General features: G+C 40.5%; 1 protein-coding gene across 6 annotated transcripts in view; it reads left to right on the top strand.

Moving 5' to 3' along the window:
• Positions 1-25858, top strand: part of CC2D2A (coiled-coil and C2 domain containing 2A) — a 136379-nt gene that overhangs the window by 55965 nt on the left and 54556 nt on the right. For all 6 annotated transcript variants that reach the window (XM_038398469.2, XM_043514124.1, XM_043514123.1 and 3 more), the window contains 5 exons: positions 1286-1442; positions 2767-2914; positions 5260-5398; positions 8619-8822; positions 24299-24391. In XM_038398469.2, coding sequence (XP_038254397.1) covers positions 1286-1442; positions 2767-2914; positions 5260-5398; positions 8619-8822; positions 24299-24391 — 741 coding nt within the window. The remainder of the gene's footprint in view (positions 1-1285; positions 1443-2766; positions 2915-5259; positions 5399-8618; positions 8823-24298; positions 24392-25858) is intronic.

Here is a 25858-nt window from a genome sequence, read left to right as displayed (position 1 = left end):
GTTCCTCAGATATTCTTGTTAACTGCTGGAAATAGCTTACCTTGCTTGTCACCGTGAAAGGTTTTCCTCCTTTTCCCCCCCCTGCTGCTGGTGATGGCTTATCTTAAGTGATCACTCTCCTTACATTGTGTATGATAAACCCATTGTTTCATGTTCTCTGTGTGTGTATATCAATCTTCCCTGTTTTTTCCACCAAATGCATCCGATGAAGTGAGCTGTAGCTCACGAAAGCTTATGCTCTAATAAATTTGTTAGTCTCTAAGGTGCCACAAGTACTCCTTTTCTTTTTATGGTTCCGTAGGTAAGTGAAGCAACTTTTTTTTTATTTTTAGAGAAGCTGTGGTTTACAGCATAGATAAAACAAATATGATATACTGTTCTACTCGGGAAAACTTGTGTCCACAGAATAAAACTACTGGACAATTTGAAAAAATGTAGTCTTGTGATCAAGTTGTTAACTTGAGTTCAACGGAAGGCTGCACTCTGAATTCTGAAAGCTGCTTCATTCACTTTGAAAAGGATAATTCAATAATGTAATGAAGCAGACAATAGCACACTTTTAAAATAACACATTGTTACAATGCTATGTCTAAGGGGTGCCTAATGCAACATTTATCATCCAGACTGTCTTTTCATGGTACAGTTAAAGGTACACACTAGCCTCCTTTCTTCCATGCCCACTTGTGTCACCCACCCTCTTGCACAGGGACAGGGTATAGCTGCAATCCCTTCTCTCAGTGTAATGCTGAAACTGACCCTCCTAGTAGCTCTTTTACTGCAAACCACCCCAAAGGGGACCAGGAGGGGAGACAGGGCCATGGCACATGGTCCTGTGGAGCTGGCCAGGCACACTGAGGAAAATAGGCTCCAGTAGCTTCCCTAGTGTGGGGTGTGTCTGCCACCACCATGTTGGTCAATAGTTGTATATTGTGTAGGAAGGTAGTAAGGGATTTTCATTAAAGGCTAGATGTTGCCCTAAATGCCATCAGGCACATGAGATGTGGAGGGGACACTCAGTTGACAAAATGGATTTTTATGAGTCAGCAAAGATTCCTCCTGGGTATTCCCTTTAGAAAATTATCTTGTCCACTACTTAGTCATTGCTTTAAACACTGTACATATGTAAATCTTTAAATTTGTTACTTATCAATCTAATATTCCTCCTCATCTTAATCATGTTAACTGCTTTTTTGCTGAACACCCTCCAACTTACTCTTAGGTTGTAGTAATGAGGCACCCAGAATTGAGTGTAGCATTTCACTACTTATGTCATTGCTTATTTCAGATATATGAAACAATGGGACTCAGCAGCACTAACTTGTTAGCAGAAATGTTTATACCTGTCCCTGAGACTACAGTTCACACTGATAGAGCTCGTACAGAAGAAATAGAATTTAGCAGCAACCAGCGTGTGATGTTGGACCACGAAGGAGTTGGGAGTGGTATGGATTCTTGCTTGCTCTTAGTGGTGTATTAGATTATTGGAGGTATTGGATTAGAATGTTTTACTCTTAGATTGAGCCCAACATATTACTTTGACATAGTTTTACCCAAGTAAATAAAATATATTTCCGTATGTTAAGAATATTCTGCTAGTCTCAGGCATAAAGTATAATTCAGTCAAGAGCATTTAGAACCTCTGAGACTGAGTTATATAAAACGGTCCCAGTTCATATTATTAGCTAAATTTGTGATGGGGTTTTTCTTTGTCCTACTTCGTGAAATACTTTGTTTTTATGTAATAAAAAATTACATGATTTTAAAAGGAGTTCTAATTGTTACTTTTCACTATTTAAAAATAGAATCCTCTTTTAAGTTTTGACTATAAGAAATATACGTAGTGGGACAGTATGAGCTAGTATAAAATCAGCATCGTTCCACTGACACGATTTACAGCAGTTGAGAAGCTGGCCCTGTAAAATATATTCTTGTATACTAGTTTTTACTCTTTCTAACTGGTTTGTTTGCACACTTTAAAAATGCTTTATCCCTTTTCTTGACTTCCAACAACATTAAATCCCAATAACTTCTTTCTCAGTTGGGTCCCAAAGTTCCTGCACTCCAGACTCCACCATTTTATTATTTTTATTTTAGTAATAAACATTTATATAGTACTATAACAACATTGCATGGTGTGTTGCATATTCTTTGGAGATTAACAAATTACTTTAACTGTGTCCCAAGGAGTTTCCAATCTTAAATTAGATAAATGTAGCACATGAAGATAAACTAAAGAGAGGAGTAGAAAAATGGGCAATTAAGGTAAAAATAAAAATAATATTGAGAGTCGTATTATGAAGTGAGTGACTCATACGTTTCAGTATTTTGCAATAGAGACTAGGGTGTAGGGCAAGAGAGCAGGAGCAGCCTACACAGGAGTGAAGTCAGTAGTGGAAGGCAAGGTGAAAGATGTGGGTGCTGAGCAGAAGAGAGTGAGTGGGTTGAAGGCCCCCTGAGCATGCTGGATATACATACGGATGTACATCATGGCTCCCTGGGGGCTGACTTTTCAACCATATGTCTTTTGATTACCATTAAGGAATAAAGCCACCTTTTGGAAAAGTGAGAGCCTTGTAGTAGTGGTTCAGTGTGCAGTTAGGAAAACAGATTCTTCCAAGAGTAGGTGTTGGTGCTAGTTGGTGTTAATAAGCACATTTTTTTCACAGATACTGAATTAGTGTTTCATAAATCACAATAGGATACTGCAATTTTGAAACTTACAGGAAAGATCATTGTATATGTTTTTTGTTTTTCTCCTGGATGTAGGTGTGCCATTTTCATTTGAAGCTGATGGTAGTAATAAGATTACTTTAATGACCTCTGGCAAAGTGTCCAATAGTGTTTCCTGGGCAGTTGGAGAAAATGGAGTACCCCTAATTCCTCTAGTACCCCAGCAGAAAACAGGGATTCCAAGGTAATATGCTGCAGTGATGTGTTGAAAAATTTAATATATTATGGTATTTAAAAATATTTAGAAAAGAGGTGACTTTTAATAATCAAGCAATAACTGTCATATGGCTTTTTAAAATACAGAAACTTTTTTCTCTTATGCAGTTTATCCCAATGCAAAGGATATAGAGATAATATTTTAGGTAAATATTTTAATTAACATTTTAATCTTTTAACATTTGGTTGCTAGACAGCATAAAATGCTGAAAGAAGTGGCAGCTGATGCCTTCATTATTATAATGCCCAGATAGCAAACTAGGATCAGTGCAGTTTTTTCTTCTTGTTTCTTGTGTTAGAGTGTGAAGAGAACATTATTGGTAATCATCCCCAAGAAATACAACCCACAAGCAAGGCTTATACAAAATATATTATGCATACAGTATGTCTACTTTAAATGTCATTCTTACCATGGGTTGAGAGAAACTAAACCACAAGAGTGATAAAGAGGGTAGCAATATTGTCACTGTTGCTCTTATTTAATTGGTTAAAAATAAACCTGACCTCAATTCATACTAAATTTACTTCCTAACTACTGGTCCATGTGAGCCCTGGAAGCCTGGTAAACTACAGAAAGTAATACCTGGTCTGTATAAGAAAATCTCCCCTATCCTGAGGCTGCAGACTAGGCATTGTGGATTGCCCCTTCCCAGTGGTGACAACTTTGGTCACTTCTGTGTAATTCCAATGAACTGAATGGCATTACACCATGGATAAACATGGCCCTTTGACTCTGCCATCAGCTCGTGGAAGTTATATTAGGTGACTTATATGAGGTGAGCATGCTCCGAGTCTTCCCTGTCATCTTAATGTGGGAAATAGTTCTTCCCAATGGTAATCCATCCAGTACTCTCTTTGACCCAAACTGCAGCCAAGAAAGAAAGTTATTCTAGATCGATTAGCTCATACTTACTGTATGGTGGGAGTTGAAAGATCATTAGCAGCATGGAGCAGCAGCTCATTTATATGATCTCTATTACTTTGTACAATTGTGCAGCAGAGTTTTTTAAAATATGAATGAATGCAATGCTCATGAACAGTGCTGCATTGGCTGAAGTCCTTTGTTTGCCCATAGAACAGGTAAGGTCCATGCCTACCAGTACCATGGAACTAGCAGTGCAAGCTTCCCATACTCCTCCCCTCCCTCGTGCTTGAAACCTGATCTGGAGAGTTCACATCTCGGAGTGAGAGGGTATTTTTGCCTATATATCCAATCAGTCCTTGACCTTCGCTGACACTTTCAAAAAGAGGGCCAATTGTGATGTGGGGGAGGAGTTCCCTTAAATTTGGCCTGTCATAATTTTGCTCCTGAAAATATGAGTTTGAATTGGAGCCAAAATATCTTGCAGTCTTCTAGAATTGTATAGCCTGGAATGCTCTGGATATTTTTGTCTGAAGTGGATGCTTAAAGGATATCGGAGCCTGTTTTCCTATTGATGCTGAGTGTAGTAGGGTCAGTAGCCTCCTATGCACCCCCTTGTGGCCAGGGGTGTGTCTGCAGTACCCTGCTAACAATTTCTCCCCTCCTCAGGGCTGTCCCATTATGTTGCCATCAAACAAGTAGTCTCACAGGCCTTCTGGTCAGGCTTTGGTCTGTAGATCCTTCTGGCCAGGCTTTTATTCCTTTTCCGTTTTCCCAGTACATAAACCAAAACCAAAAACAAAAACATAATGCTTACCTTGCTAGTCTTGTGCTCTGTCCTCAGGGGTTTCTCTTCCTCAGCTTACTGCCAAGCCTCCTACCTCTGGGAGTCCCAACAACTCTCACAACCTCCCTTTATTGCAGCTTCTCTCTCATTGCAGCTTCTTGCTGCTGTTTTATAGAGGAACCACCTGATCATACATACATGCATATAACTTTCTTTAGTGCTAATGGAAGTTACCTCTGTTTGTCTTTTGTTGCACAGAGGATCTATCATTCCAAAAGGTAAAATATATTTAATTCCAAACACTTTCATAAACCACCATTCTGAAAACTCAAAAGCTTGATTTAATTCCATAACAAAAAGCCTTCATGGTATTGTCATGGTAATTAATTTTACTGTCCTTTTTCACAAAAGAAAACATTCTGTCCTTTTATAGATTATAAATATTTGTAGCAAAAAAAACACCGCAAGCCATGAAGAGAAAAATGCCAAAAACTTGCTTGCTTTCTTATTGCGAGTGTGTGATCAAATTTCATATTTCCAAGTGGTGGAATTTGCAGTCCAAATATTTTTTTCAAAAAATTATTCTTTGTTTATTATATTGCACTGACCAAAAAATACATCTGTTTTTAAAATCTGAATCCTTTGGTATCAACTATCATTTCAGTGCTTTAAAAAATATTGATGCCATTGCGTCTATTGGCACATCAGGCTTAACTGACATGAAGAAACTAGCCAAGTGGGCTGCAGAAACAAAGCTGGATCCAAATGACCCCAAAAATGCAGATCTGATGCAGCTGATAATGGTAAGAAGGCTTTAATAAACCATTTTGTTGAAATCTGGGATTTGCAAAAAAATTTTGACTCTTAAAGGATGTGAAGAAAATAATCCTGCTTTAAACACAAAAAGTAACAGTTGAATTCTACATGTAGTTGGTTTTAGAGTGGTAGCCATGTTAGTCTGTATCAGCAAAAACGAGAAGTCCTTGTGGCATCTTAGAGATTAACAAATGTATTTGGGCATAAGCTTTCATGGGCTAGAACCCACTTCATCGGATGCCTGGAGTGAAAATAGAGGAGCAAGTATAAATATATGAAAGGATGGGGGGGTTGCTTTACCAAGTGTGAGGTCAGTCTAATGAAATAATTAACAGCAGAATACCAAGGGAGGAAAAATAACTTTTGAAGTGGTAAGAGAGTGGCCCATTACAGACAGTTGACAAGAAGGTGTGAGTAACAGTAGGGAGAAATTAGTATTGGGGAAATTTAAGTTTAGGGAAGTTAAATTTAGGTTTTGTAATGACCCAGCCACTCCCAATCTCTATTCAGGCCTAATCTGACGGTATCCAGTTTGCAAGAGACTGGGAGTGATTGGGTCATTACAAAACCTAAATTTAACTTCCCCAATACTAATTTCTCCCTACTGTTACTCGCTGAGAGCCCTATCTTACTCCCATTAAAGTCAATGGGAATTTTGCCATTCACTTAAAAAAAAATAGAATTGGGCTCTAAGTAATCATAACAACATACTCTTGTGTTTATTTAGAGGTATGAGCTCCTCAGGTCATAACTGAAACCAGGGTGAAAGTATACTTCTTTGGCTCTTTTTAAATCTGTTTTAGTTTCCCCTCTTGGTCTTTGTTTTTGGATTGTTTAGCTCTGAGTAGTAACAGTCGATGGTACACTTCACCTTTCTCTTTCATTTAGAAAATAATCTCCCAGTTGATTTTTTTTTGTTTGTTTGTAAACGAGTCAAATATTACAGATCCGAGATGCCATCACATTAGGAAGCATAAATGTATATCTAGAGCCCCTGGTCACTGCCAGAAAGGAGGGTAAGCATAAAATGTGTAGAGTTCAAGCCAGTCTGGCTGGCTCTATATAATCTGAACGAAGAGATGAAAGGACAATCAAACTTTTAAAGTGAATGTGTGGTTAGTTTTTACACCCCATCTTCATAAGAGGGTTCATCAACACCATTAAGTTATGGTACAGGGTTTACACACTGTCTGCTTTATGGAGATTCTGAGTTAGTTGTGTTTCCCTGTGCATGAAAATTAATTTTTCTTTATTCAGTAAGATTTTCTAGGCACGTTGTTTTCCCAGAAAAGATCATTAGTTTGGTTCAAGAGATTTATCTTTAAATCAAACAATAAATCAAAATCTTGAAAATCTGATGACATAATTTGAGATGATTTTAAGACACTGATTTTCAAAAGTCAGGCACAATAATGTACATACAGTTGTGTGACTTTGAAAATTAGGTGTTTAAAATTGACACAATTTACCTTGCTTTTTAAAAATTTTGATGGAGTTAATTTAACAGTGACATTAATTTATTTTAAAAAAAATCTGCCTCATCACAATTTTGAAATGCATTCAGATGCCGAGCTGCATTTTCTGTGTCTCACTATATGATCAGACTGGCCTTCTTGCTGGAAGTATCATTGGACTGGCAACTCTAATTGAAAGATAAAACAGAACCATTCACAGGAATTGGGAAAATGAAACATGGTATTTTTAATAAATAATACAAACATTAATTAAATATTGGGCACTTGATTTTGAAATTTTAAGCTAGTTTTGCATTGATAAAACCCATTGATTTCAGTGGAGTTACACTTGTGTGAAACTGGTGTAAATGGAAAAGTATGTATGTCGGACCAAATTGTGAACCCCTTCTTCCCTGGGGAGCAGTTGTTTACACAAGTAGTCCCACTGGAGGAGATGACACTGCCCAAGTGAGTAACAGCTCATTAATGGGAATGAAGCATTCACAAACTGCTCTTAGCTACCTCAAGCTTCAGTCCTGCGAAGACATACATATGTGCATAACTTTATCCATGTGAGTAATTTCAGTGAGTTGTAGGACTTGGGATCTTTTTGAACATTGACTTCAGTGGGACTACTCACTTTAGTGAAGTTATGTATATGACTAGGGCCCTACCAAATTCATGGTCCATTTTGGACAATTTCAGAGACATAAGATTTTAAAAATTGTAAATTTCATGATTTCAGCTATTTAAATCTGAAATTTCAGTGTTGTAATTGTAGGGGTCCTGACCCAAAAAGGAGTTGTGGGGAGGTTGCCAGGTTATTGTAGGGGAGGTTGCGGTACTGCTACCCTTACTTCTGCACTGCTGTTGGCAGCGGCACTTCCTTCAGAGCTGGGCAGCTGTCTGCAGGCCGGGAGCCCAGCTCTGGAGGCAGAGCCGCCGTCAGCAGCAGTGCAGATGTAAGGATGGCATGGTATGGTATTGCCACCCTTCCTTCTGCGCTGCTGCCTGCAGAGCTGAGCCCTCAGTCATCAGTTGCCACTATCTGGCTGCCCACCGCAGAAGTAAGGGTGGCATGAGCTGGCAGGAGACTGCCTTCAGAGCTGGGTGCCTGACTAACAGCCACTGCTCTCTGGCCACCTAGCTCTGAAGGCAGCAGAAATAAGGATGGCAATACCGCAACCCCCCTAAAATAATGTTGTGACCCCTGCCACCCTCTCCGCAACTCCCTGTTGGATCAGGACCCTCAATTTGAGAACCACTGGTCTCCCCCCATGAAATCTATATAGTATAAGGTAAAAGCACACAAAAGACCAGATTTCATGGAGAGAGACCATGTTTTATGATCCATGATGTGTTTTTCATGGCTGTGAGTTTGGTAGGGCCCTACGTATGACTGTGTTTGCAAGATTGGGGCCTAAATTTATTATACTGTACCATAGTTTTCCTTTTATATGTTGAAATATATATAGCTTCAGTTGTCACTCTAACAGTTATTACAATATTTTATATTACATTTAAATTGTGAATGAATTAAATTCCACTATATTCTTACTAAAAACTAAGAATTATTGAAACCCTTATTTTAAAATATTAAATATTTGTTATATTTTGGCATATTCAGGCTGGTTTTGATTACAATGAGGCTCTTGGCAATATATCTAATAGAATTAGTCAACCCATTGAAAAAATATTTTATGGACATTTTTCACTCTGAATTGAACTTTTAATATTTACCTTTGTTATTTAGATTGCCACTAGTGGAGATGCCTGTATTCCTGGTTTCTTCAGACTGGAGCAATTGCAGCAAGAGTTTAATTTTGTTTCAGATGAGGAACTTAACAGATCAAAAAGATTCCGACTCCTACAACTCAGACACAGAGAGGTGGCAGAGTTCCGTAATTATAAGCAAGTCCCTTTACATGAAAGAGAAATAACTGAAAAACTTTTTGAGGTAGGAAGTTGTCTGAAATTATTTAAATTATGGTCTTTAATAAAAATGTCGATCAGTTTTATCTTCAGTAATATTTGGCTTGATAAAGTCAGTTCTTCATTACTTTGAGGGCCAAATTCAACTGACTTCAACTGCATTGACTCCAAAAGGATTACACGGAGTATAAGTCAAAGTATTTCACTTTAAATATACCTCATGTTACCTAAATCTAGAATTTGATTGTCTCCTTCCAAAAAAATAGCTGCTGGAACAGACTCTGGAGGAAGAAGATTTAAGTGGAACTGCACTTCAACAATCTCCCCTATCCACCAGTCTATTTGGAATCCTCTTTTAAAGGAGAATTCCAAACATGAAAAGTCAAGAGAGGTGCAAAAATTAATTGAGGCAACGACTTTATTAACTTTTGTCCAACTTTTCGGAGTGTCTAAAGAAAACAATGCTACTGAATTGAAGCAAATATTGGGGGGAACAGTCAAGCCTATAGTGTTTTCTTTTTCATGTTTTTTTTTTTTTTAAACCATCCTTCTTCTATGATCCTGGGTCTCTGATGTCGTTTAAGGTTCTTCAGGTGGCCTCTGTACCTTCCCACTCTTGGGATGCACTGGTGGTGTAACTGACAGTGGAATGTTTCATAGCAGTGCCTGTTAGAGCGCTCCCCTGCCCCTCCTTTTACTTTTACTGAACATTCTGAGGATCCAAATGTGTTCCTTCCAAATATGTCAGCAGGTGGACCAGGAACCTCTCCAGGCTGATTCAGCCTGGACCCAACCTCTCCAAAGACACTGCGCCTTAGTTAGATTTCTTAATTAGTTAGCATTAGCATTAGAAAATTTAGCTTTATTTATAAAAGTTATTTCTTATTTGTTCCCATACCTTGGTACTGGCTTACAGATCCTGTGGTGGCTCTGAAGAGGTAGAAGCCAGGATTTCAGAGGTGTGCTTCGTGTCCTGCTGTATCCCACTTCAGACTGGCGTACAAGGTGTCCGGCTTGGTTGGGGGAGGGACATTCTCATGGTCTGCAGCCAGTCCTAGTAGGAGCACCTCTTCAAATCTATCCTCTCTCCTTCTGGATACAGGTGTGAGATACAGCTCCTGTTAGCAGGGTCAAGCACTGCTTTGGGTCCCTTTCAGTTCCCTCATGCTTGGTTCTAAAAACCCCCTCAGAATCATAAAAAATTAAGGCCACAGCACTGGGTAAATCTCTAAAGAAGGGCTCATGTCCTTGATGGACTGAAAGTTGCTGTTCCAGATATCGGTTCTGACTCCGCAGTGCTATCAGCATGTGCTATAATGGTAGATGCCCAGGTACATCACTTGGCTCCAGTCTCCTGTCGCTGACGCCACAATTTTCCCGCCTGGTTTTGACCTGCCCCTGGCCAATGGTCCCTGTTGAACAGGTTCTGGACAGGGCATGGTCTATGTGCAGCCAACCAGTATCGCAGGTGCCTTTGTGACAGCCCTTTGTGCAACTGTGGTGCAACATAGACGACGATGCACATTGTTGATGAATGCCTGCTGACTAGGTGGCCTAGAAGAATTGCATCACGCCACTGAAGATGCCATCGCTTGGCTAGAGGACTATGCACATGCTAAATAAATCACTTGGCTCTGCAGATAGATTCAGATCCAAAGGTTGTACAAATACCTGCATCCCCATTGATAAGGGGAATAAAAGAAAAGCCTCAGCCTTTAGAGTGTCTGTGCTTCAGTTCCCTCATCTATATGATGGGGATAACAGCACAGCCCTATCTAACATGGGTCCTGAGAGGATAAATACATTAAAGATTGTGAGGTGATCTCAGTTTACAGGACACACATTTCTATTTTGCTTCACATCAGAAATCCCTTCACTTCCTTCTGGGGAAGATACTATCAGTATGTGATCCTTTCCTTTTGCCTTTCTGCTGGTCTTCACATATTTACAAATTGTCTATCTGTGGTGGGAGCACATCCAAGATGATAAAGTATACCCATATACCACTATTCTAAGCTTCCCAGTACCCACAAGGAGAGGTCAAGACATTCCCCATTGCCCTCAATACTCAGATCCTGTGAACTCCCAAAAGACTGGAAGGGACTTCTGATGAAGAGGTCACCCCAGCTACCAATTTTTCTTCCTTTTCTTGGGACGAAACAATCGTGCTCCCACAATCCATGATGGGTGGTGGTTTTAAACCGTTCCAAAAGGTGTTTAAGAGGATTGCAGACTCACTAGAAATACCACTGGAAGAAGTTGCAGAATCTTAATACAAGTTGTTGGACATTGTACAAACCTCAACTTCATCCAAGATTGCTCTCCTGATACATGAAGTGCTCATGGACCCACCCAAAACCATCTGCCAGACCCCAGCTACAATTCCATCCACATGTAAAAGAGCAGACAAAAAATATTACATTCCTCCCAAGGGAATGGAATTTTTGTTTTAGCCCCCCACACCAAATGGTCTGATGGTTAGATGCCTTGAATGAATGGGACAGAGGACATCACTCCAGATCCACTCCATATGATAGGGACTGGAAATGATTAGACTTCTTTGGGCGTAAGGCCTACTCATCAGCGACCCTACAGTTAAGGATCACCAATTATGAGGTACTAATGGTCAAATACAACCACTCCAATTATTCAAAGATGTCTGAATTTATTGATTATCTCCCTGTGGACAAAAAAGAGCAATTTAAAGTAATCGTCTTGGAGGGCCATCTTCTAGCTCGAACAGCAGGGTGGATAAAAATCAATTTAAAAAAAAAATTTAAAAAATCGGATTTTTTTAATTTAAATCTGATTTTTTTTTTATGCTTTTTGAGGAAAAAACCTATCTAAAGATGGTTTTAATTAAGATACATTATAGTTCAAAGATATCTCATCATGGAATAGGGATTATAAATTCTAATTCTATAGTATGAGACAATATTTTGTAAATGAGTTCCAATAGTTCATGAATTAGGGATCCAATCTTATGGGGTTCCAGGGGCTTCTGCATAGTAGATTATTTAAGTTAATCTTTCTATCTACCCAATGGGACTCAGTGCTCAGTATAGAAGATGCTTAGTTTTGCAGTTCTCAAACTGTGGATTTGTGTCTCCAGAGATAACATGCTTGTTAGCAGCGAAAATGTTTTAAAATAAATAAATTAAAATATATAGAGGTGAAAAATGACTGAGTTAGCTGCAGAAGCCAATATTTTAAATTTCTCATGTTGACCTGGCTGACCTATTCAATTTATTTTTTTTTAAACTTCATTTAACTATTTTAGTTAACAACAATTTTAAGAAAAACCTGATTTTAAAAAACTATAATGTTTAACTAAATTCAAAAATACATATGCTTGTTTGGTTAAAATATTGCACGTTTGTTGTTGAAGGAAAAAATCCAGAACATGTAATGTTGTTATTTTAATTAAATAACATAACTTAAATGTCTGTCCGGTGATGTTCTCCTCCTAATACCGCATGGCAAGAAAATCCTCCAAACATTAATGATTAATCTGTTGAATTGGAGATCTTTATGAAGTCATTGGGAGGTGAACTATCTGCTTCAGTTGCCTTTGGTAAATGAAATAACCAAACAATCATTCATTTTCTGATATAGCTGTAAAACTAATCTGAAAAGTTTTCAAAATAAATTACTTTTAAAATGTATACTTTTTACCTTCTAAAAATGAAACCTACATCTATCTCTGAGTTGTGAAGAATATGTATTAAGGTTATAACAACCAACAAGAATGCACTTTTATGTAGAAATCCATGATTAAATAGTCTTTCTGACTAGTAATTTAAATCAAATTCACCCTGTCGAACAGCCTTACAAGCCTCACTGGATTCAGCAGACACAGCGGCACAGTCCATCACCACGGGCATAGTCATGTGGTGAACTTCCTGGCTCCACCTCTCTGGGCTCCCCAAAGAGGTACAGTCCACCATAGAGGATCTCCCATTCAAGGGACCAAAGTTGTTCCCAGCTAAGATAGATGAGTTGCTCCACACACTAAAAGACTCCAGGGTGACTCTTCAATTCTTAGGCATCTATATGCTTAAACAAAGAGAGAATCAGGGGAAATACTGCTTGGCACAAAGAATAAGTTCTGCGCCGTACACACAACTACAGAGGCAATAGATTCTGGGTTTACTCCTCCTGAAGGTCAAAACAGCAGCCTGGATTTCTACATAGACTGCTTCCGCCGACGTGCACAAGCTGAAATTGTGGAAAAGCAGCATCGCTTACCCCATAACCTCAGCCATGCAGAACAGTGCCATCCACAGCCTCAGAAACAACTCTGACATCATAATCAAAAAGGCTGACAAAGGAGGTGCTGTCGTCATCATGAATAGGTCGGAGTATGAACAAGAGGCTACTAGGCAGCTCTCCAACACCACTTTCTACAAGCCATTACCCTCTGATCCCACTGAGAGTTACCAAAAGAAACTACAGCATTTGCTCAAGAAACTCCCTGAAAAAGCACAAGAACAAATCCGCACAGACACACCCCTGGAGCCCCGACCTGGGGTATTCTATCTGCTACCCAAGATCCATAAACCTGGAAATCCTGGACGCCCCATCATCTCAGGCATTGGAACCCTGACAGCAGGATTGTCTGGCTATGTAGACTCCCTCCTCAGGCCCTTCGCTACCAGCACTCCCAGCTATCTTCGAGACACCACCGATTTCCTGAGGAAACTACAGTCCATTGGTGATCTTCCTAAAAACACCATCCTAGCCACTATGGATGTAGAAGCCCTCTAAACCAACATTCCACACAAAGATGGACTACGAGCCGTCAGGAACAGTATCCCCGATACTGTCACGGCTAACCTGGTGGCTGAACTTCATGACTTTGTCCTGACCCATAACTATTTCACATTTGGGGACAATGTATACCTTCAAATCAGCGGCACTGCGATGGGTACCCGCATGGCCCCACAGTATGCCAACATTTTTATGGCTGACTTAGAACAACGCTTCCTCAGCTCTCGTCCCCTAATGCCCCTACTCTACTTGCGCTACATTGATGACATCTTCATCATCTGGACCCATGGAAAAGAAGCTCTTGAGGAATTCCACCATGATTTCAACAATTTCCATCCCACCATCAACCTCAGCGTGGACCAGTCCACACAAGAGATCCACTTCCTGGACACTACGGTGCTAATAAGCGATAGTCACATAACCACCACCCTATATCGGAAACCTACTGACCGCTATTCCTACCTACATGCCTCTAGCTTTCATCCAGATCATACCACTCGATCCATTGTCAACAGCCAAGTGCTACGATATAACCGCATTTGCTCCAACCCCTCAGACAGAGACAAACACCTACAAGATCTCTATCATGCATTCCTACAACTACAATACCCACCTGCTGAAGTGAAGAAACAGATTGACAGAGCCAGAAGAGTACCCAGAAGTCACCTACTACAGGAAAGGCCCAACGAAGAAAATAACAGAACGCCACTAGCCATCACCTTCAGCCCCCAACTAAAACCTCTCCAACGCATCATCAAGGATCTACAACCTATCCTGAAGGACGAGCCATCACTCTCACAGATCTTGGGAGACAGGCCAGTGCTTGCTTACAGACAGCCCCCCAATCTGAAGCAAATACTCACCAGCAACCACACACCACACAACAGAACCACTAACCCAGGAACCTATCCTTGCAACAAAGCCCGTTGCCAACTCTGTCCACATATCTATTCGGGGGATACCATCATAGGGCCTAATCACATCAGCCACACTATCAGAGGCTCGTTCACCTGCGCATCTACCAATGTGATATATGCCATCATGTGCCAGCAATGCCCCTCTGCCATTTACATTGGCCAAACTGGACAGTCTCTACGTAAAAGAATGAATGGACATAAATCAGACGTCAAGAATTATAACATTCAAAAACCAGTTGGAGAACACTTCAATCTCTCTGGTCACTCGATCACAGACCTAAGAGTGGCTATACTTCAACAAAAAAGCTTCAAAAACCGATTCCAACGAGAGACTGCTGAATTGGAATTAATTTGCAAACTGGATACAATTAACTTAGGCTTGAATAGAGACTGGGAATGGATGAGTCATTACACAAAGTAAAACTATTTCCCCATGGTATTTCTCCCTCCCACCCCACCCCCCGCTGTTCCTCTGATATTCTTGTTAACTGCTGGAATTAGCCTACCTTGCTTGTCACCATGAAAGGTTTTCCTCCTTTCCCCCCCCCTGCTGCTGGTGATGGCTTATCTTAAGTGATCACTCTCCTTACAGTGTGTATGATAAACCCATTGTTTCATGTTCTCTGTGTGTGTGTATATAAATCTCTCCTCTGTTTTTTCCACCAAATGCATCCGATGAAGTGAGCTGTTGCTCACGAAAGCTTATGCTCTAATAAATTTGTTAGTCTCTAAGGTGCCACCAGTACTCCTTTTCTTTCCACAAAAACATAGAGGCCCACAAAACGGAAACCACTACCTCTGTCATCAACATCTCAGCAGGCCCCCTCAACAGCAGCTTTGAGGGCTTGGTCGAGGACCGAAGATGCCTCCCCCATTTTCAAATGCTGGAACCATCTGCAACTTCCCATCCTTTTGGAGACCACCTGACACTATTCCACCCAACATGACAGGCCATCAGGTCAGAGAAATGGGTACTAGAAATCATCAAGACTGGCTATTCAATCCAATTTATCTCTATCCTCCCCACCCACTCTCCCTCTCTGTCCCTCTTTCATAGATTCATAGATACTAAGGTCAGAAGGGACCGTTCTGATCATCTAGTCCGACCTCCTGCACAGTGCAGGCCACAGAATCTCACTCACCCACTCATATGAAAAACCTCACCCATGTCTGAGCTATTGAAGTCCTTAAATCATGGTTTAAAGACTTCAAGGAGCAGAGAAGCCTCCCTCAAGTCAATCATGCCCCATGCTACAGAGGAAGGCGAAAAACCTCCAGGACCTCTCCAATCTGCCCTGGAGGAAAATTCCTTCCCGACCCCAAATATGGCGATCAGCTAAACCCTGAGCATATGGGCAAGATTCACCAGCCACATACTGCAGAAAATTCTTTCCTGGGTAACTCAGATCCCATCCATCTAATATCCCATCTCAGGGGATTTGGCTTATTTACCCGGAATATTTAAAGATCAATTACCAAAATCCCATTATCCCATCATACCATCTCCTCCATAAACTTATCAAGTAGAATCTTAAAACCAGATAGATCTTTTGCCCCCACTGCTTCCCTTGGAAGGCTATTCCAAAACTTCACTCCTCTGATGGTTAAAAACCTTCGTCTGATTTCAAGTCTAAACTTCCTGGTGGCCAGTTTATACCCATTTGTTCTTGTGTCCACATTGGTGCTGAGCTGAAATAATTCCTCTCCCTCTCTGGTATTTATCCCTCTGATATATTTATAGAGAGCAATCATATCTCTCCTCAACCTTCTTTTAGTTAGGCTAAACAAGCCAAGCTCCTTAAGTCTCCTTTCATAAGACAAGTTTTCCATTCCTCGGATCATCCTAGTAGCCCTTCTCTGTACCTGCTCCAGCTTGAATTCATCCTTTTTAAACATGGGAGACCAGAACTGCACACAGTATTCTAGGTGAGGTCTCACCAGTGCCTTGTATAACGGTACTAAAACCTCCTTATTCCTACTGGAAATGCCTCTCCTGATGCATCCCAAAACCGCATTAGCTTTTTTCACAGCCATATCACATTGGCAGCTCATAGTCATCCTATGATCAACCAATACTCCAAGGTCCTTCTCCTCTTCCGTTACTTCTAATTGATGCGTCCCCAATTTATAACTGAAATTCTTGTTATTAATCCCTAACTGCATAACCTTACACTTCTCACTATTAAATTTCATCCTATTACTATTACTCCAGTTTACAAGGTAATCCAGATCCTCCTGTATAATATCCCGATCCTTCTTCGAATTGGCAATACCTCCCAGCTTTGTATCATCTGCAAACTTTATTAGCACACTCCCACTTTTTGTGCCAAGGTCAGTAATAAAAAGATTAACTAAGATTGGTCCCAAAACCGATCCCTGAGGAACTCCACTGGTAACCTCTCTCCAACTTGACAGTTCGCCTTTCAGTAGGACCCGTTGCAGTCTCCCCTTTAACCAATTTCTTATCCACCTTTTGATGTTCATCTAGATCCCCATCTTCTCCAATTTAACTAATAATTCCGCATGTGGCACGGTATCAAATGCCTTACTGAAATCTAGGTAAATTAGATCCACTGCATTTCCTTTATCTAAAAAATCTGTTACTTTTTCAAAAAAGGAGATTAGGTTGGTTTGGCACGATCTACCTTTTGTAAAATCATGTTGTATTGTCCCATTTACCATTGACTTCAATGTCCTTAACTAAGTTCTCTTTCAAAATTTTTTCCAGGACCTTGCATACTACAGATGTCAAACTAACTGGCCTGTAGTTACCCAGTTCACTTTTTTTCCTTTCTTAAAAATAGGAACTATTTTAGCAATTCTCCAATCATTCGGTATTTACAGATTCATTAAAAATTCTTGCTAATGGGCTTGCAATTTCAGGTGCCAATTCCTTTAATATTCTTGGATGAAGATTATCTGGGCCCCCCGATTTAGTCCCATTAAGCTGTTTCAGTTTTGCTTCTACCTCTGATATGGTAATATCTACCTCTATATCCTCCTTCCCATTTGTCATGCTACCATTATCCCCAAGATCCTCTTTAGCCTTATTAAAGACTGAGGCAAAGTATTTGTTTAGATATTGGGCCATGCCTAGATTATCTTTAACCTCCACTCCATCCTCAGTGTTAAGCGGCCCCACTTCTTCTTTCTTAGTTTTCTTCCTATTTATATGTCTATAGAACCTTTTACTATTGGTTTTAATTCCCTTTGCAAGGTCCAACTCTACTCGACTTTTAGCCTGTCTCACTTTATTCTTACATGTTCTGACCTCAATTAGGTAGCTTTCCTTGCTGATCCCTCCCATCTTCCACTCCCTGTATGCTTTCTGCTTCTTCTTAATCACCTCTCTAAGATGCTTGCTCATCCAGCTTGGTCTACAACTCCTTCCTATGATTTTTTTCCCCTTTCTTGGGATACAGGCTTCTGATAGCTTCTGTCATTTTGATTTAAAGTAATCCCAGGCCTCCTCTACCTTTAGATCCACAAGTTCTTCAGTCCAATCCACTTCCCTAACTAATTTCCTTAATTTTTGAAAGTCAGCCCTTTTGAAATCAAAAACCCTAGTTGCAGATTTATTTTTGTTAATGCTTCCATTTAGTTTGAACTGAATTAGCTCATGATCACTTGAGCCAAGATTGTCCCCTACAACCATTTCTTCTATGAGGTCCTCGCTACTCACCAAAATTAAATCTAAAATGGCATCCCCTCTAGTCGGTTCAGCAACTACTTGAAGAAGGAATCCATCAGCTATCGCATCTAAGAAAATCTGAGCCCTGTTATTATTACTAGCACTGGTCCTCCAGTCTATATCTGGGAAGTTAGTCTCCCATGATCACGCAGTTTCCATTAGTATTTACTTTATTAAAGACATTAAAAAGGGCTCTATCCATATCCAAATTAGATCCCGGAGGTCTATAGCACACCCCAAGCACTATCGTAGGAGAGGCTTTACTCGTTTTCTTCCCCAATGTAATTTTTGCCCAGACGGACTCTATCTTATCCATTTCATCGCTTCTTATTTCTTTACATTCTACCTCATCATTGATATACAATGCTACTCCACCCCCTTTACCTTTGTTTCTGTCTTTCCTAAAGAGCACATACCCTTCAATACCTGTAGTCCAGTCATGACTACTATTCCACCATGTTTCTGTTATCCCTATAATATCTGGTTTCACTTCCTGCACCAGTAGCTCTAGTTCCTCCATTTTGTTACCTAGGCTCCTCGCATTGGTGTATAAACATCTTAATTTTTGCTGTTTGGCCTCGCTCACATTTTGTACCCTATTAGGCACAGTCATTCTACAGCCAGTATAACCTATTAGACTAGTATCCACACCGCCCTCGCTCCTTATATACATTCTCCTACCCACGGCTGTATCCTTTCTTACTTCATCTTCTTCCCTCTCAATGCTAAAATCTGGCGTGGAGATTTTCTGGACATCTCCCATCCATCTCCCCCTAATTCCTAGTTTAAAGCTCTCTTAATCAGTTGTCAGAGTAGCAGCCGTGTTAGTCTGTATTCGCAAAAAGAAAAGGAGTACTTGTGGCACCTTAGAGACTAATAAATTTGTTAGTCTCTAAGGTGCCACAAGTACTCGTTTTCTTTAATCATTTGTGCCAGCCTCGATCCTAGAAGTCTATTTCCTTCCCTACTCAGATGAAGTCCATCCCGAGAGAACTGTCCTCTGTCCGTGAATGCCTCCCAGTGGCCATACATCCCAAAGCCCTCCTTATAGCACCACTGCCTAAGCCATCTGTTGACAGTCATAATCTTGTCACACCTTTGTTGCCCTTCTCTAGGAACAGGAAGGATCCCGCTAAAGATCACCTGAGCCTCAATTTCCTTAAGCGTCTTCCCCAGCCTAGCATAGTCTCCCTTAATACTTTCCAGCGAGAATCTAGCTGTATCATTTGTTCCCACATGAAGGATAATTAGGGGATTCTTTCCCACTCCCTTTAAGATCCTTTTCAACCTCAGGTCTACATCCCGTATCTTAGCACCCGGAAGACAGCACACCCTTCTATTCTCAGGATCAGCTCTAGTTACAGGCCTGTCTATTCTTCTCAATAAAGAGTCCCCGATCACATAGACCTGCCTTTTCCTGGTGATGGTGCTATTCTCCAGTCTCTCCCTTGTTCCCTCTGGTTGCAGAGGTCTTCAGGGACCCTTCTCATGTGTACCTACTACGATAGGAAGTAAACCATCTCCTGCACCTGGGTGTCGTAGAAGCCAGTACCAACACAACACAGAGGGAAGGGCTTCTGCTTCCATTATTTCTTAATCCAGAAAAAAATGGAGGATGGAGGTCCATTCTTCACCTAAGGAAACTCAACAAATTCACCAAGCCTCAATGGTCCAGGATGGTCATGCTCGCAACGATAATCCCAGCACTAGAACAAAGGGACTGGTTCTTGGTGCTCGACCTCCAGGATACATATTTTCACATTAGGATGCACCGTTCACCCAGGAAGTTTCTCCAGTTTGTTCTGGGATAAAATCATTACCAATATAAAGTACTCCCTTTCTGCCTGTCTAAGGCTCCACAGATGTTCTCAAAAATTCTTATGGTGGTGGTGGTTCACCTCTGTAGAAAAGGACTCATAATATTCCCCTATCTGGATGATTGCTTTCTCAAAACCTCCACCCAAGAAGAGGCCATAGGAGCTACCCAAAAGGCAATAGCGCTCTCCACACAGGTGGGCCCATAGATAAATGAGCAAAAATCAACGCTCACACCTGTATAGAGACTAGATTTCATCGGGGCTTACCTCAATTCACTGGAGGCCAGAGCCTCTTTCCCACCATACAGATTTGTCAGACTAGTCAATCTCATCTGTACAACACAAACCAGCCCGCCGACATTGGCCATGACCTGTCTCCAACTGTTAGACCGTATGTCAGCAACAACATTTGTCATGAAGCATTCCAGACTACACATGCACAGCATTCAAGGCTTACTCAGGATTGTATATATTCCACACAGACACAGTATAAACAAGTGCCTTAGGATGCCAGCCAAATTTAAAAAAAACAAACAAAAAAAAAACAACACCTCTACTGTGGTGGACTCAACCACACAAAACACAATCTTTGTGCAGGAGTTCCCTTCTCACAGACTTTTCCAGCGATGATACTTACAACAGACACTTCTCTGCTAGGTTGGGGGGGGCAGTGCACTTGCAAACCACACAGTCTAGAGCAGGTGGTCCCCTTCAGAATCAACAATGTACATAAACCTACTAGAACTATGAGCAGTGTGCAACACAGGCTCAAACTTTTTGCCCATGATCAGGAAACAAGACCATAAAAGTGTTGATGGACAACTTTGCTTGATCTCTATGCACAGATGTGATGTGATTATTGAACTGATGCATCCACCACAATATCAATATCTCAGCCTCCTACCTACCAGGATTCCAAAACACCACTGCGGATGCATTGAGCAGAAAATTCTCTCAAGGTCACGAGTAGGAAATAAACACTAAGATTCTACAGAGGATGTTCAAACACTGGGGTTTCCTAACTGTAGACCTCTTCATGATAACCCAGAGCACCAAGTGCCCACAGTTCTGCTCAAGAGCAGACCCCAATCTCTAGGCAATGCTTTTCTCCTCAAATGGGATGCACCTTTACTGTATGTGTTTTCCCCGACCCCTCTCTTATCCAGGGTCATACACAAGATACGGACTGACAAATCCAGACTCATGTGGCCCATATAAACATGGTTCCCTTACCTGTTGAAGATGGTGATATGCCCACCATGTCCTCTTCCTCTTCTTCCACATCTCCTGTCTCATACCATCTGCATCTGGAAATACTTTACCTAAAGGCATGGCTACCCCATGGTTTCAGGGCAGTGAAATGAGCTATTCAGAGGAGTTAAGGACCAGACTGTTGAACTGCAGAAGGTCTACTAAATGATATACTTACCTGCACAAATGGAAGAGATTCCACATATAGTGCCACAATAGACAAACAATGGCAACTACCTCTCCTTTACCAATGGTATTAGATTATATACTAGAATTTAAGAAATCAAATCTGCCAATGAGTGTGATCAAAGTACACCTCATGTCAATCACAGCTTTCTATCACAAAGTTGACGAGTTCTCAGTCTTCGCCCACCCTCCCACTAAATGATTTCTCATAGGTATTTTGTATCCTTTATCCTGAAATATAAGCCCCTACTCCACCATGGGACCTTAATCTAGTGCTATGATGCCTTACTAGGCCCCTGTTTGAATGCTTGATGATGTGTTCACTTCTCCATCTGTCGATGAAGGTGGCCTTTCTCATTGCTATCACATCCACATGACGAGTAGGAGAACTTGAGGCTCTCATGGCACTCCCACATACACAAAAGTTATTCTATTATACCTAAAATAGCTTCCTCGTTCCACTTGAACCAGCGCATATGCTTACATGCTGATAACCAGCCCATACATCTCCCATCGTTCTTCCCAAAACCTCATGGGAACAGACGAGAAACGATGTTCACACGCTGGACGTCAGAAGGGCACTAGCATTTTACATTGAAAGGACTAAACCCTTCAGAAAGTCACCAAAGTTATTTCTATCACAGAAAGTTCTAAAGGAGCCGCAATATCCAAGCAAAGGCACTCGAAATGGATCTCTGGGTCCTTTGACCTTTGCTACCATCAACAATAACTACAACCATCACTGTGGACCTGCACACACACTATCAGATCGCTTTCTACATTAACAGCCTTTCTCAACAATGTACCCATCATGGACATCTGCAAAGCTGCCACCTGGGCATCAGCCCGCATGTTCTCAGAGCACCACGCAATACAGCAGGACTCGACATCAGATGCTCTGCTTGGACTTAACGGTTTTATTGAGCCACAAATACAATTCTGAAGTCCCTTCCGTCCAATGAGAGGGACTGCTCTAGTCACCTAAAGTGGAAACACTCACAGTGACAGTCCTCGAAGAAGAAGAGAAGGTTACTCTGTGCAGTAACCTGAGGTTATTTGAGATGGTTGTCCCTGTGGGTGTGTCACTACCCTCCTTTGTCCCCTCTACTTCAGAGTTTCCTGCTAGGGACTCTGCGATAGAGAAGGAACTGAGGGGGGGTTTGGTGTCACAGCGCTATGTAACTGCCAGAGGAGGCCTGAGACCGTGACAGTGCATGTGCCAACCAACCAGGCACTGCTACTGAAATTCTTCAATTGCAGGTGCAGGAACGCAGATTCATCTAATGTGGTGCACTCACAGGGACACCCTTCTCAAAGAACCTCTGTTGTTGCACAGGGTGAGTAACCTTCTCTTACAAGGCAGTTACCCATCTTCACATGGGGACGCTGGTAGGATTAAAGTTCTTCCGGCCCTTTCCACAGTATCTGTATCCCTTGGTCACAGTTTCATGTCAGTTCTTTGACTGGGTGAAAATGACCATTCTCCCTACATCAGGCTGACCACTTTAGACGGTTTATAGTTCTGTGTTTTGTCAGGCCTCTTAAACCAGGTGAAACAGCATATGCAATTACCCCCAGGGGGCAAAACTTTCCCAGGCTTTTTACCTGCCTTAGGGATTTGCATTGATTACCTCCTAGTTGTTTTAGCTCCTGCAAAAAGCCCGGTAACTCCCCATGGAACCAGGAATATAACTATGAGTTAGCCCATAGTGATATGTATACCATAAAGTCAATATAATAGTCTTTGAATATTCCATGTGTTCATAACATATTTCACAGTGGCCTCCTTGGCATGCCTTAGGTGTATTCCTATTGTAGAAATTTGCAGAGCTGTTAAATGGAGCTCTGTTTATGCATTTACAAAACATTATGCGCTATATCTAGCATCCCTGTTGAGTTAATTAGGACGCCATGTCCCACCCTCTTCAGATGACAGCACTGCTTATCAAGCTATCCCATTAATGGGAATTGCAAAGGCCATCTGAAGAAGAAATGAAGGTTACTTACCTGTAGCCAATATTCTCCGAGATGGACTTTCATTCCCCTCCCAGTTTCCTCAGAATCCTGATTACAATTTCGGACCTGAAGGTGCTGTGGAAGGAACTGAGACAGCTGGAGCATCAAGCCCCCTTTATACCCTCGCCTTTGGAAAGTGCAGGAAGGAGAGGGGCAGGAGAGTGCTCTGATAGGCATTGCTGTGAAATAATCCAGTGTCAGCTACACCATCGCCACATCCCCATGAGTGTTATGCAGAGTGCATTTTCCGGATGAGTAACCTTCATTTCTAAATTTCCCTGATTCTATACATCACAAATGTTTTATTAGGCCTTCATGCCATTTTGTGTATTTCTCTTTCTTTCCCTTTTGCTATGTTTATTAATTTTTCAAAAACGGAATAAAAAGTCTGAATAATTAATCTAAAACAAAATTTGCAACCTGTATGGTTCCTTGCAGTCTTTAGGTTCTACAGAAACTCCTTTGACTGTAATACATAATAAAACTTTGAATACATTTGGGTCGTGTCCTTCTTCCCAGAAAGGCCCAGTGCATCGCCTGTGTGATGATACAGGGTCCTCCATACTGTAGCTGCCAAAAAAATCAAAGTTCAGCCTTAAAAAGGAAAGGATAAAAGGAAATTTTGAAAGCTATTTGTTGTAGTTAAAGCCACATGACTGCTATCTATATTACTGGGATGTGCAACTGAATTGCTACGTACTGCATTTAAAAAGTACCCCCTAACATCTAACATTTAAATTGGTTTACTTTGATCCTATATGTTTGTTAATAAAATGATTACCATTTGCTTATGTGACCTAAAACACTAGAAGGGACATCAAATCACAAACTTAATTTTTGTATTTACCCTTAGAACTATGAGAAAAGGCTCCGTGAGAAGGATGTAATTGACAGTAAGGATCACCTAGATGCACATAGAGCTTTAGTTGCCAAGTATCTCCAGAAGGTGAGAAATGCAAAAAGAGTCAGTATTGATCTTTCTTACTAGTTTGTTTGTTACTACTCTATTTAAGTATCAGGGGGTAGCCATGTTAATCTGTATCCACAAAAACAAGTAGTCCGGTGGCACCTTAAAGACTAACAGATTTATTTGGGCATAAGCATAAGTTTTCGTGGGTAAAAAACGCACTTCTTCAGATGCATGGAGTGAAAATTACAGATGCACGCATTATATACTGACACATGAAGAGAAGGGAGTTGCCTTACAAGTGGAGAACCAGTGTTGAATTTTTAAAGTAAAATCCAAGCACTACATTTTTACTGCATTTTTATGTCAAAAGTTGCAGATGTAATCACAAATGACATTTGAAAAATTGATCTAAAGCAGAGTCCTTTGGATAGCTATAGTTTCTGCCCAGAGAGAATTTTTATGGCTTAATTCTAAACTTTTGAAAATAATAGAAATGGGGAGACCTGTTAGATAAAACTATTTAGTATTGTATTCATACTATAAAGCAGTCACTGTAATACAAAGGTATAAGGATGTTGGCAGGAAGGGATTAGGTGTAAAATTATAGTAAGAAAATATTGCAGACTCCCTCAAATTGTTAATTATTAATATAATTTTTAAACTGCATGTTATACTAATTGGTCTCTCTCTCTCTCTCTCTGTCTCTCAACCCTCCAAGAAAACACCTTCCATTCTTCTGCTTCCCTCTGTTAGCACAGGAATGTTTGTTCCACTGGAAATTGAAAGAATTAGGAGTTTTAAACTATATTAGGGCTGTAAAGCGATTAAAAAAATTAATCGCGATTAATCACACTGTTAATAATAGAATACCATTTATTTAAATATTTTGGATGTTTTCTACATTTTCAGATATATTGATTTCAATTACAACACAATACAAAGTGTACAGTGCTCACTTTATATTTATTTTTATTACAAATATTTGCACTGTAAAAAACCAAAGAAATAATATTTTTCAATTCACCTAATACAAGTACTATGGTGCAATCTCTTTATCACGAAAGTTAAACTTACAAGTGTAGAATTATGTACAAAAACATTGTTTTATTTTTGAATAAAGCTATGTAAAACTTTAGAGCCTACAAGTCCATTCAGTCCTATTTCTTGTTCAGCCAATCGCTCAGACAAACAAGTTTGTTTACATTTGCAGATGATAATGCTGCCCGCTTCTTGTTTACAATTCATCTGAAAGTGAGACCACACGTTCGCATGGCACTGTTGTAGCCGGCGTCGCAAGATATTTACGTGCTAGATGCACTAAAGTTTCATATGTTCCTTCATGCTTCAACCACCATTCCAGAGGATATGGTTCCATACTGATAAAGGGTTCTGCTCAATAACAATCCAAAACAATCTGGATCAACACATGTTCATTTTCATAATCTGAATCAGATGCCACCAGTTGAAGGTTGATTTTCCTTTTGGTGGTTTGGGTTCTGTAGT

Source organism: Dermochelys coriacea, chromosome 4 (genome assembly GCF_009764565.3).
Source record: "Dermochelys coriacea isolate rDerCor1 chromosome 4, rDerCor1.pri.v4, whole genome shotgun sequence".
NCBI classification, from domain to species: domain Eukaryota; kingdom Metazoa; phylum Chordata; order Testudines; family Dermochelyidae; genus Dermochelys; species Dermochelys coriacea.
The sequence above is the reverse complement of the archived record's forward strand: the minus strand, read 5'-3'. Positions and strand labels throughout refer to the sequence as shown.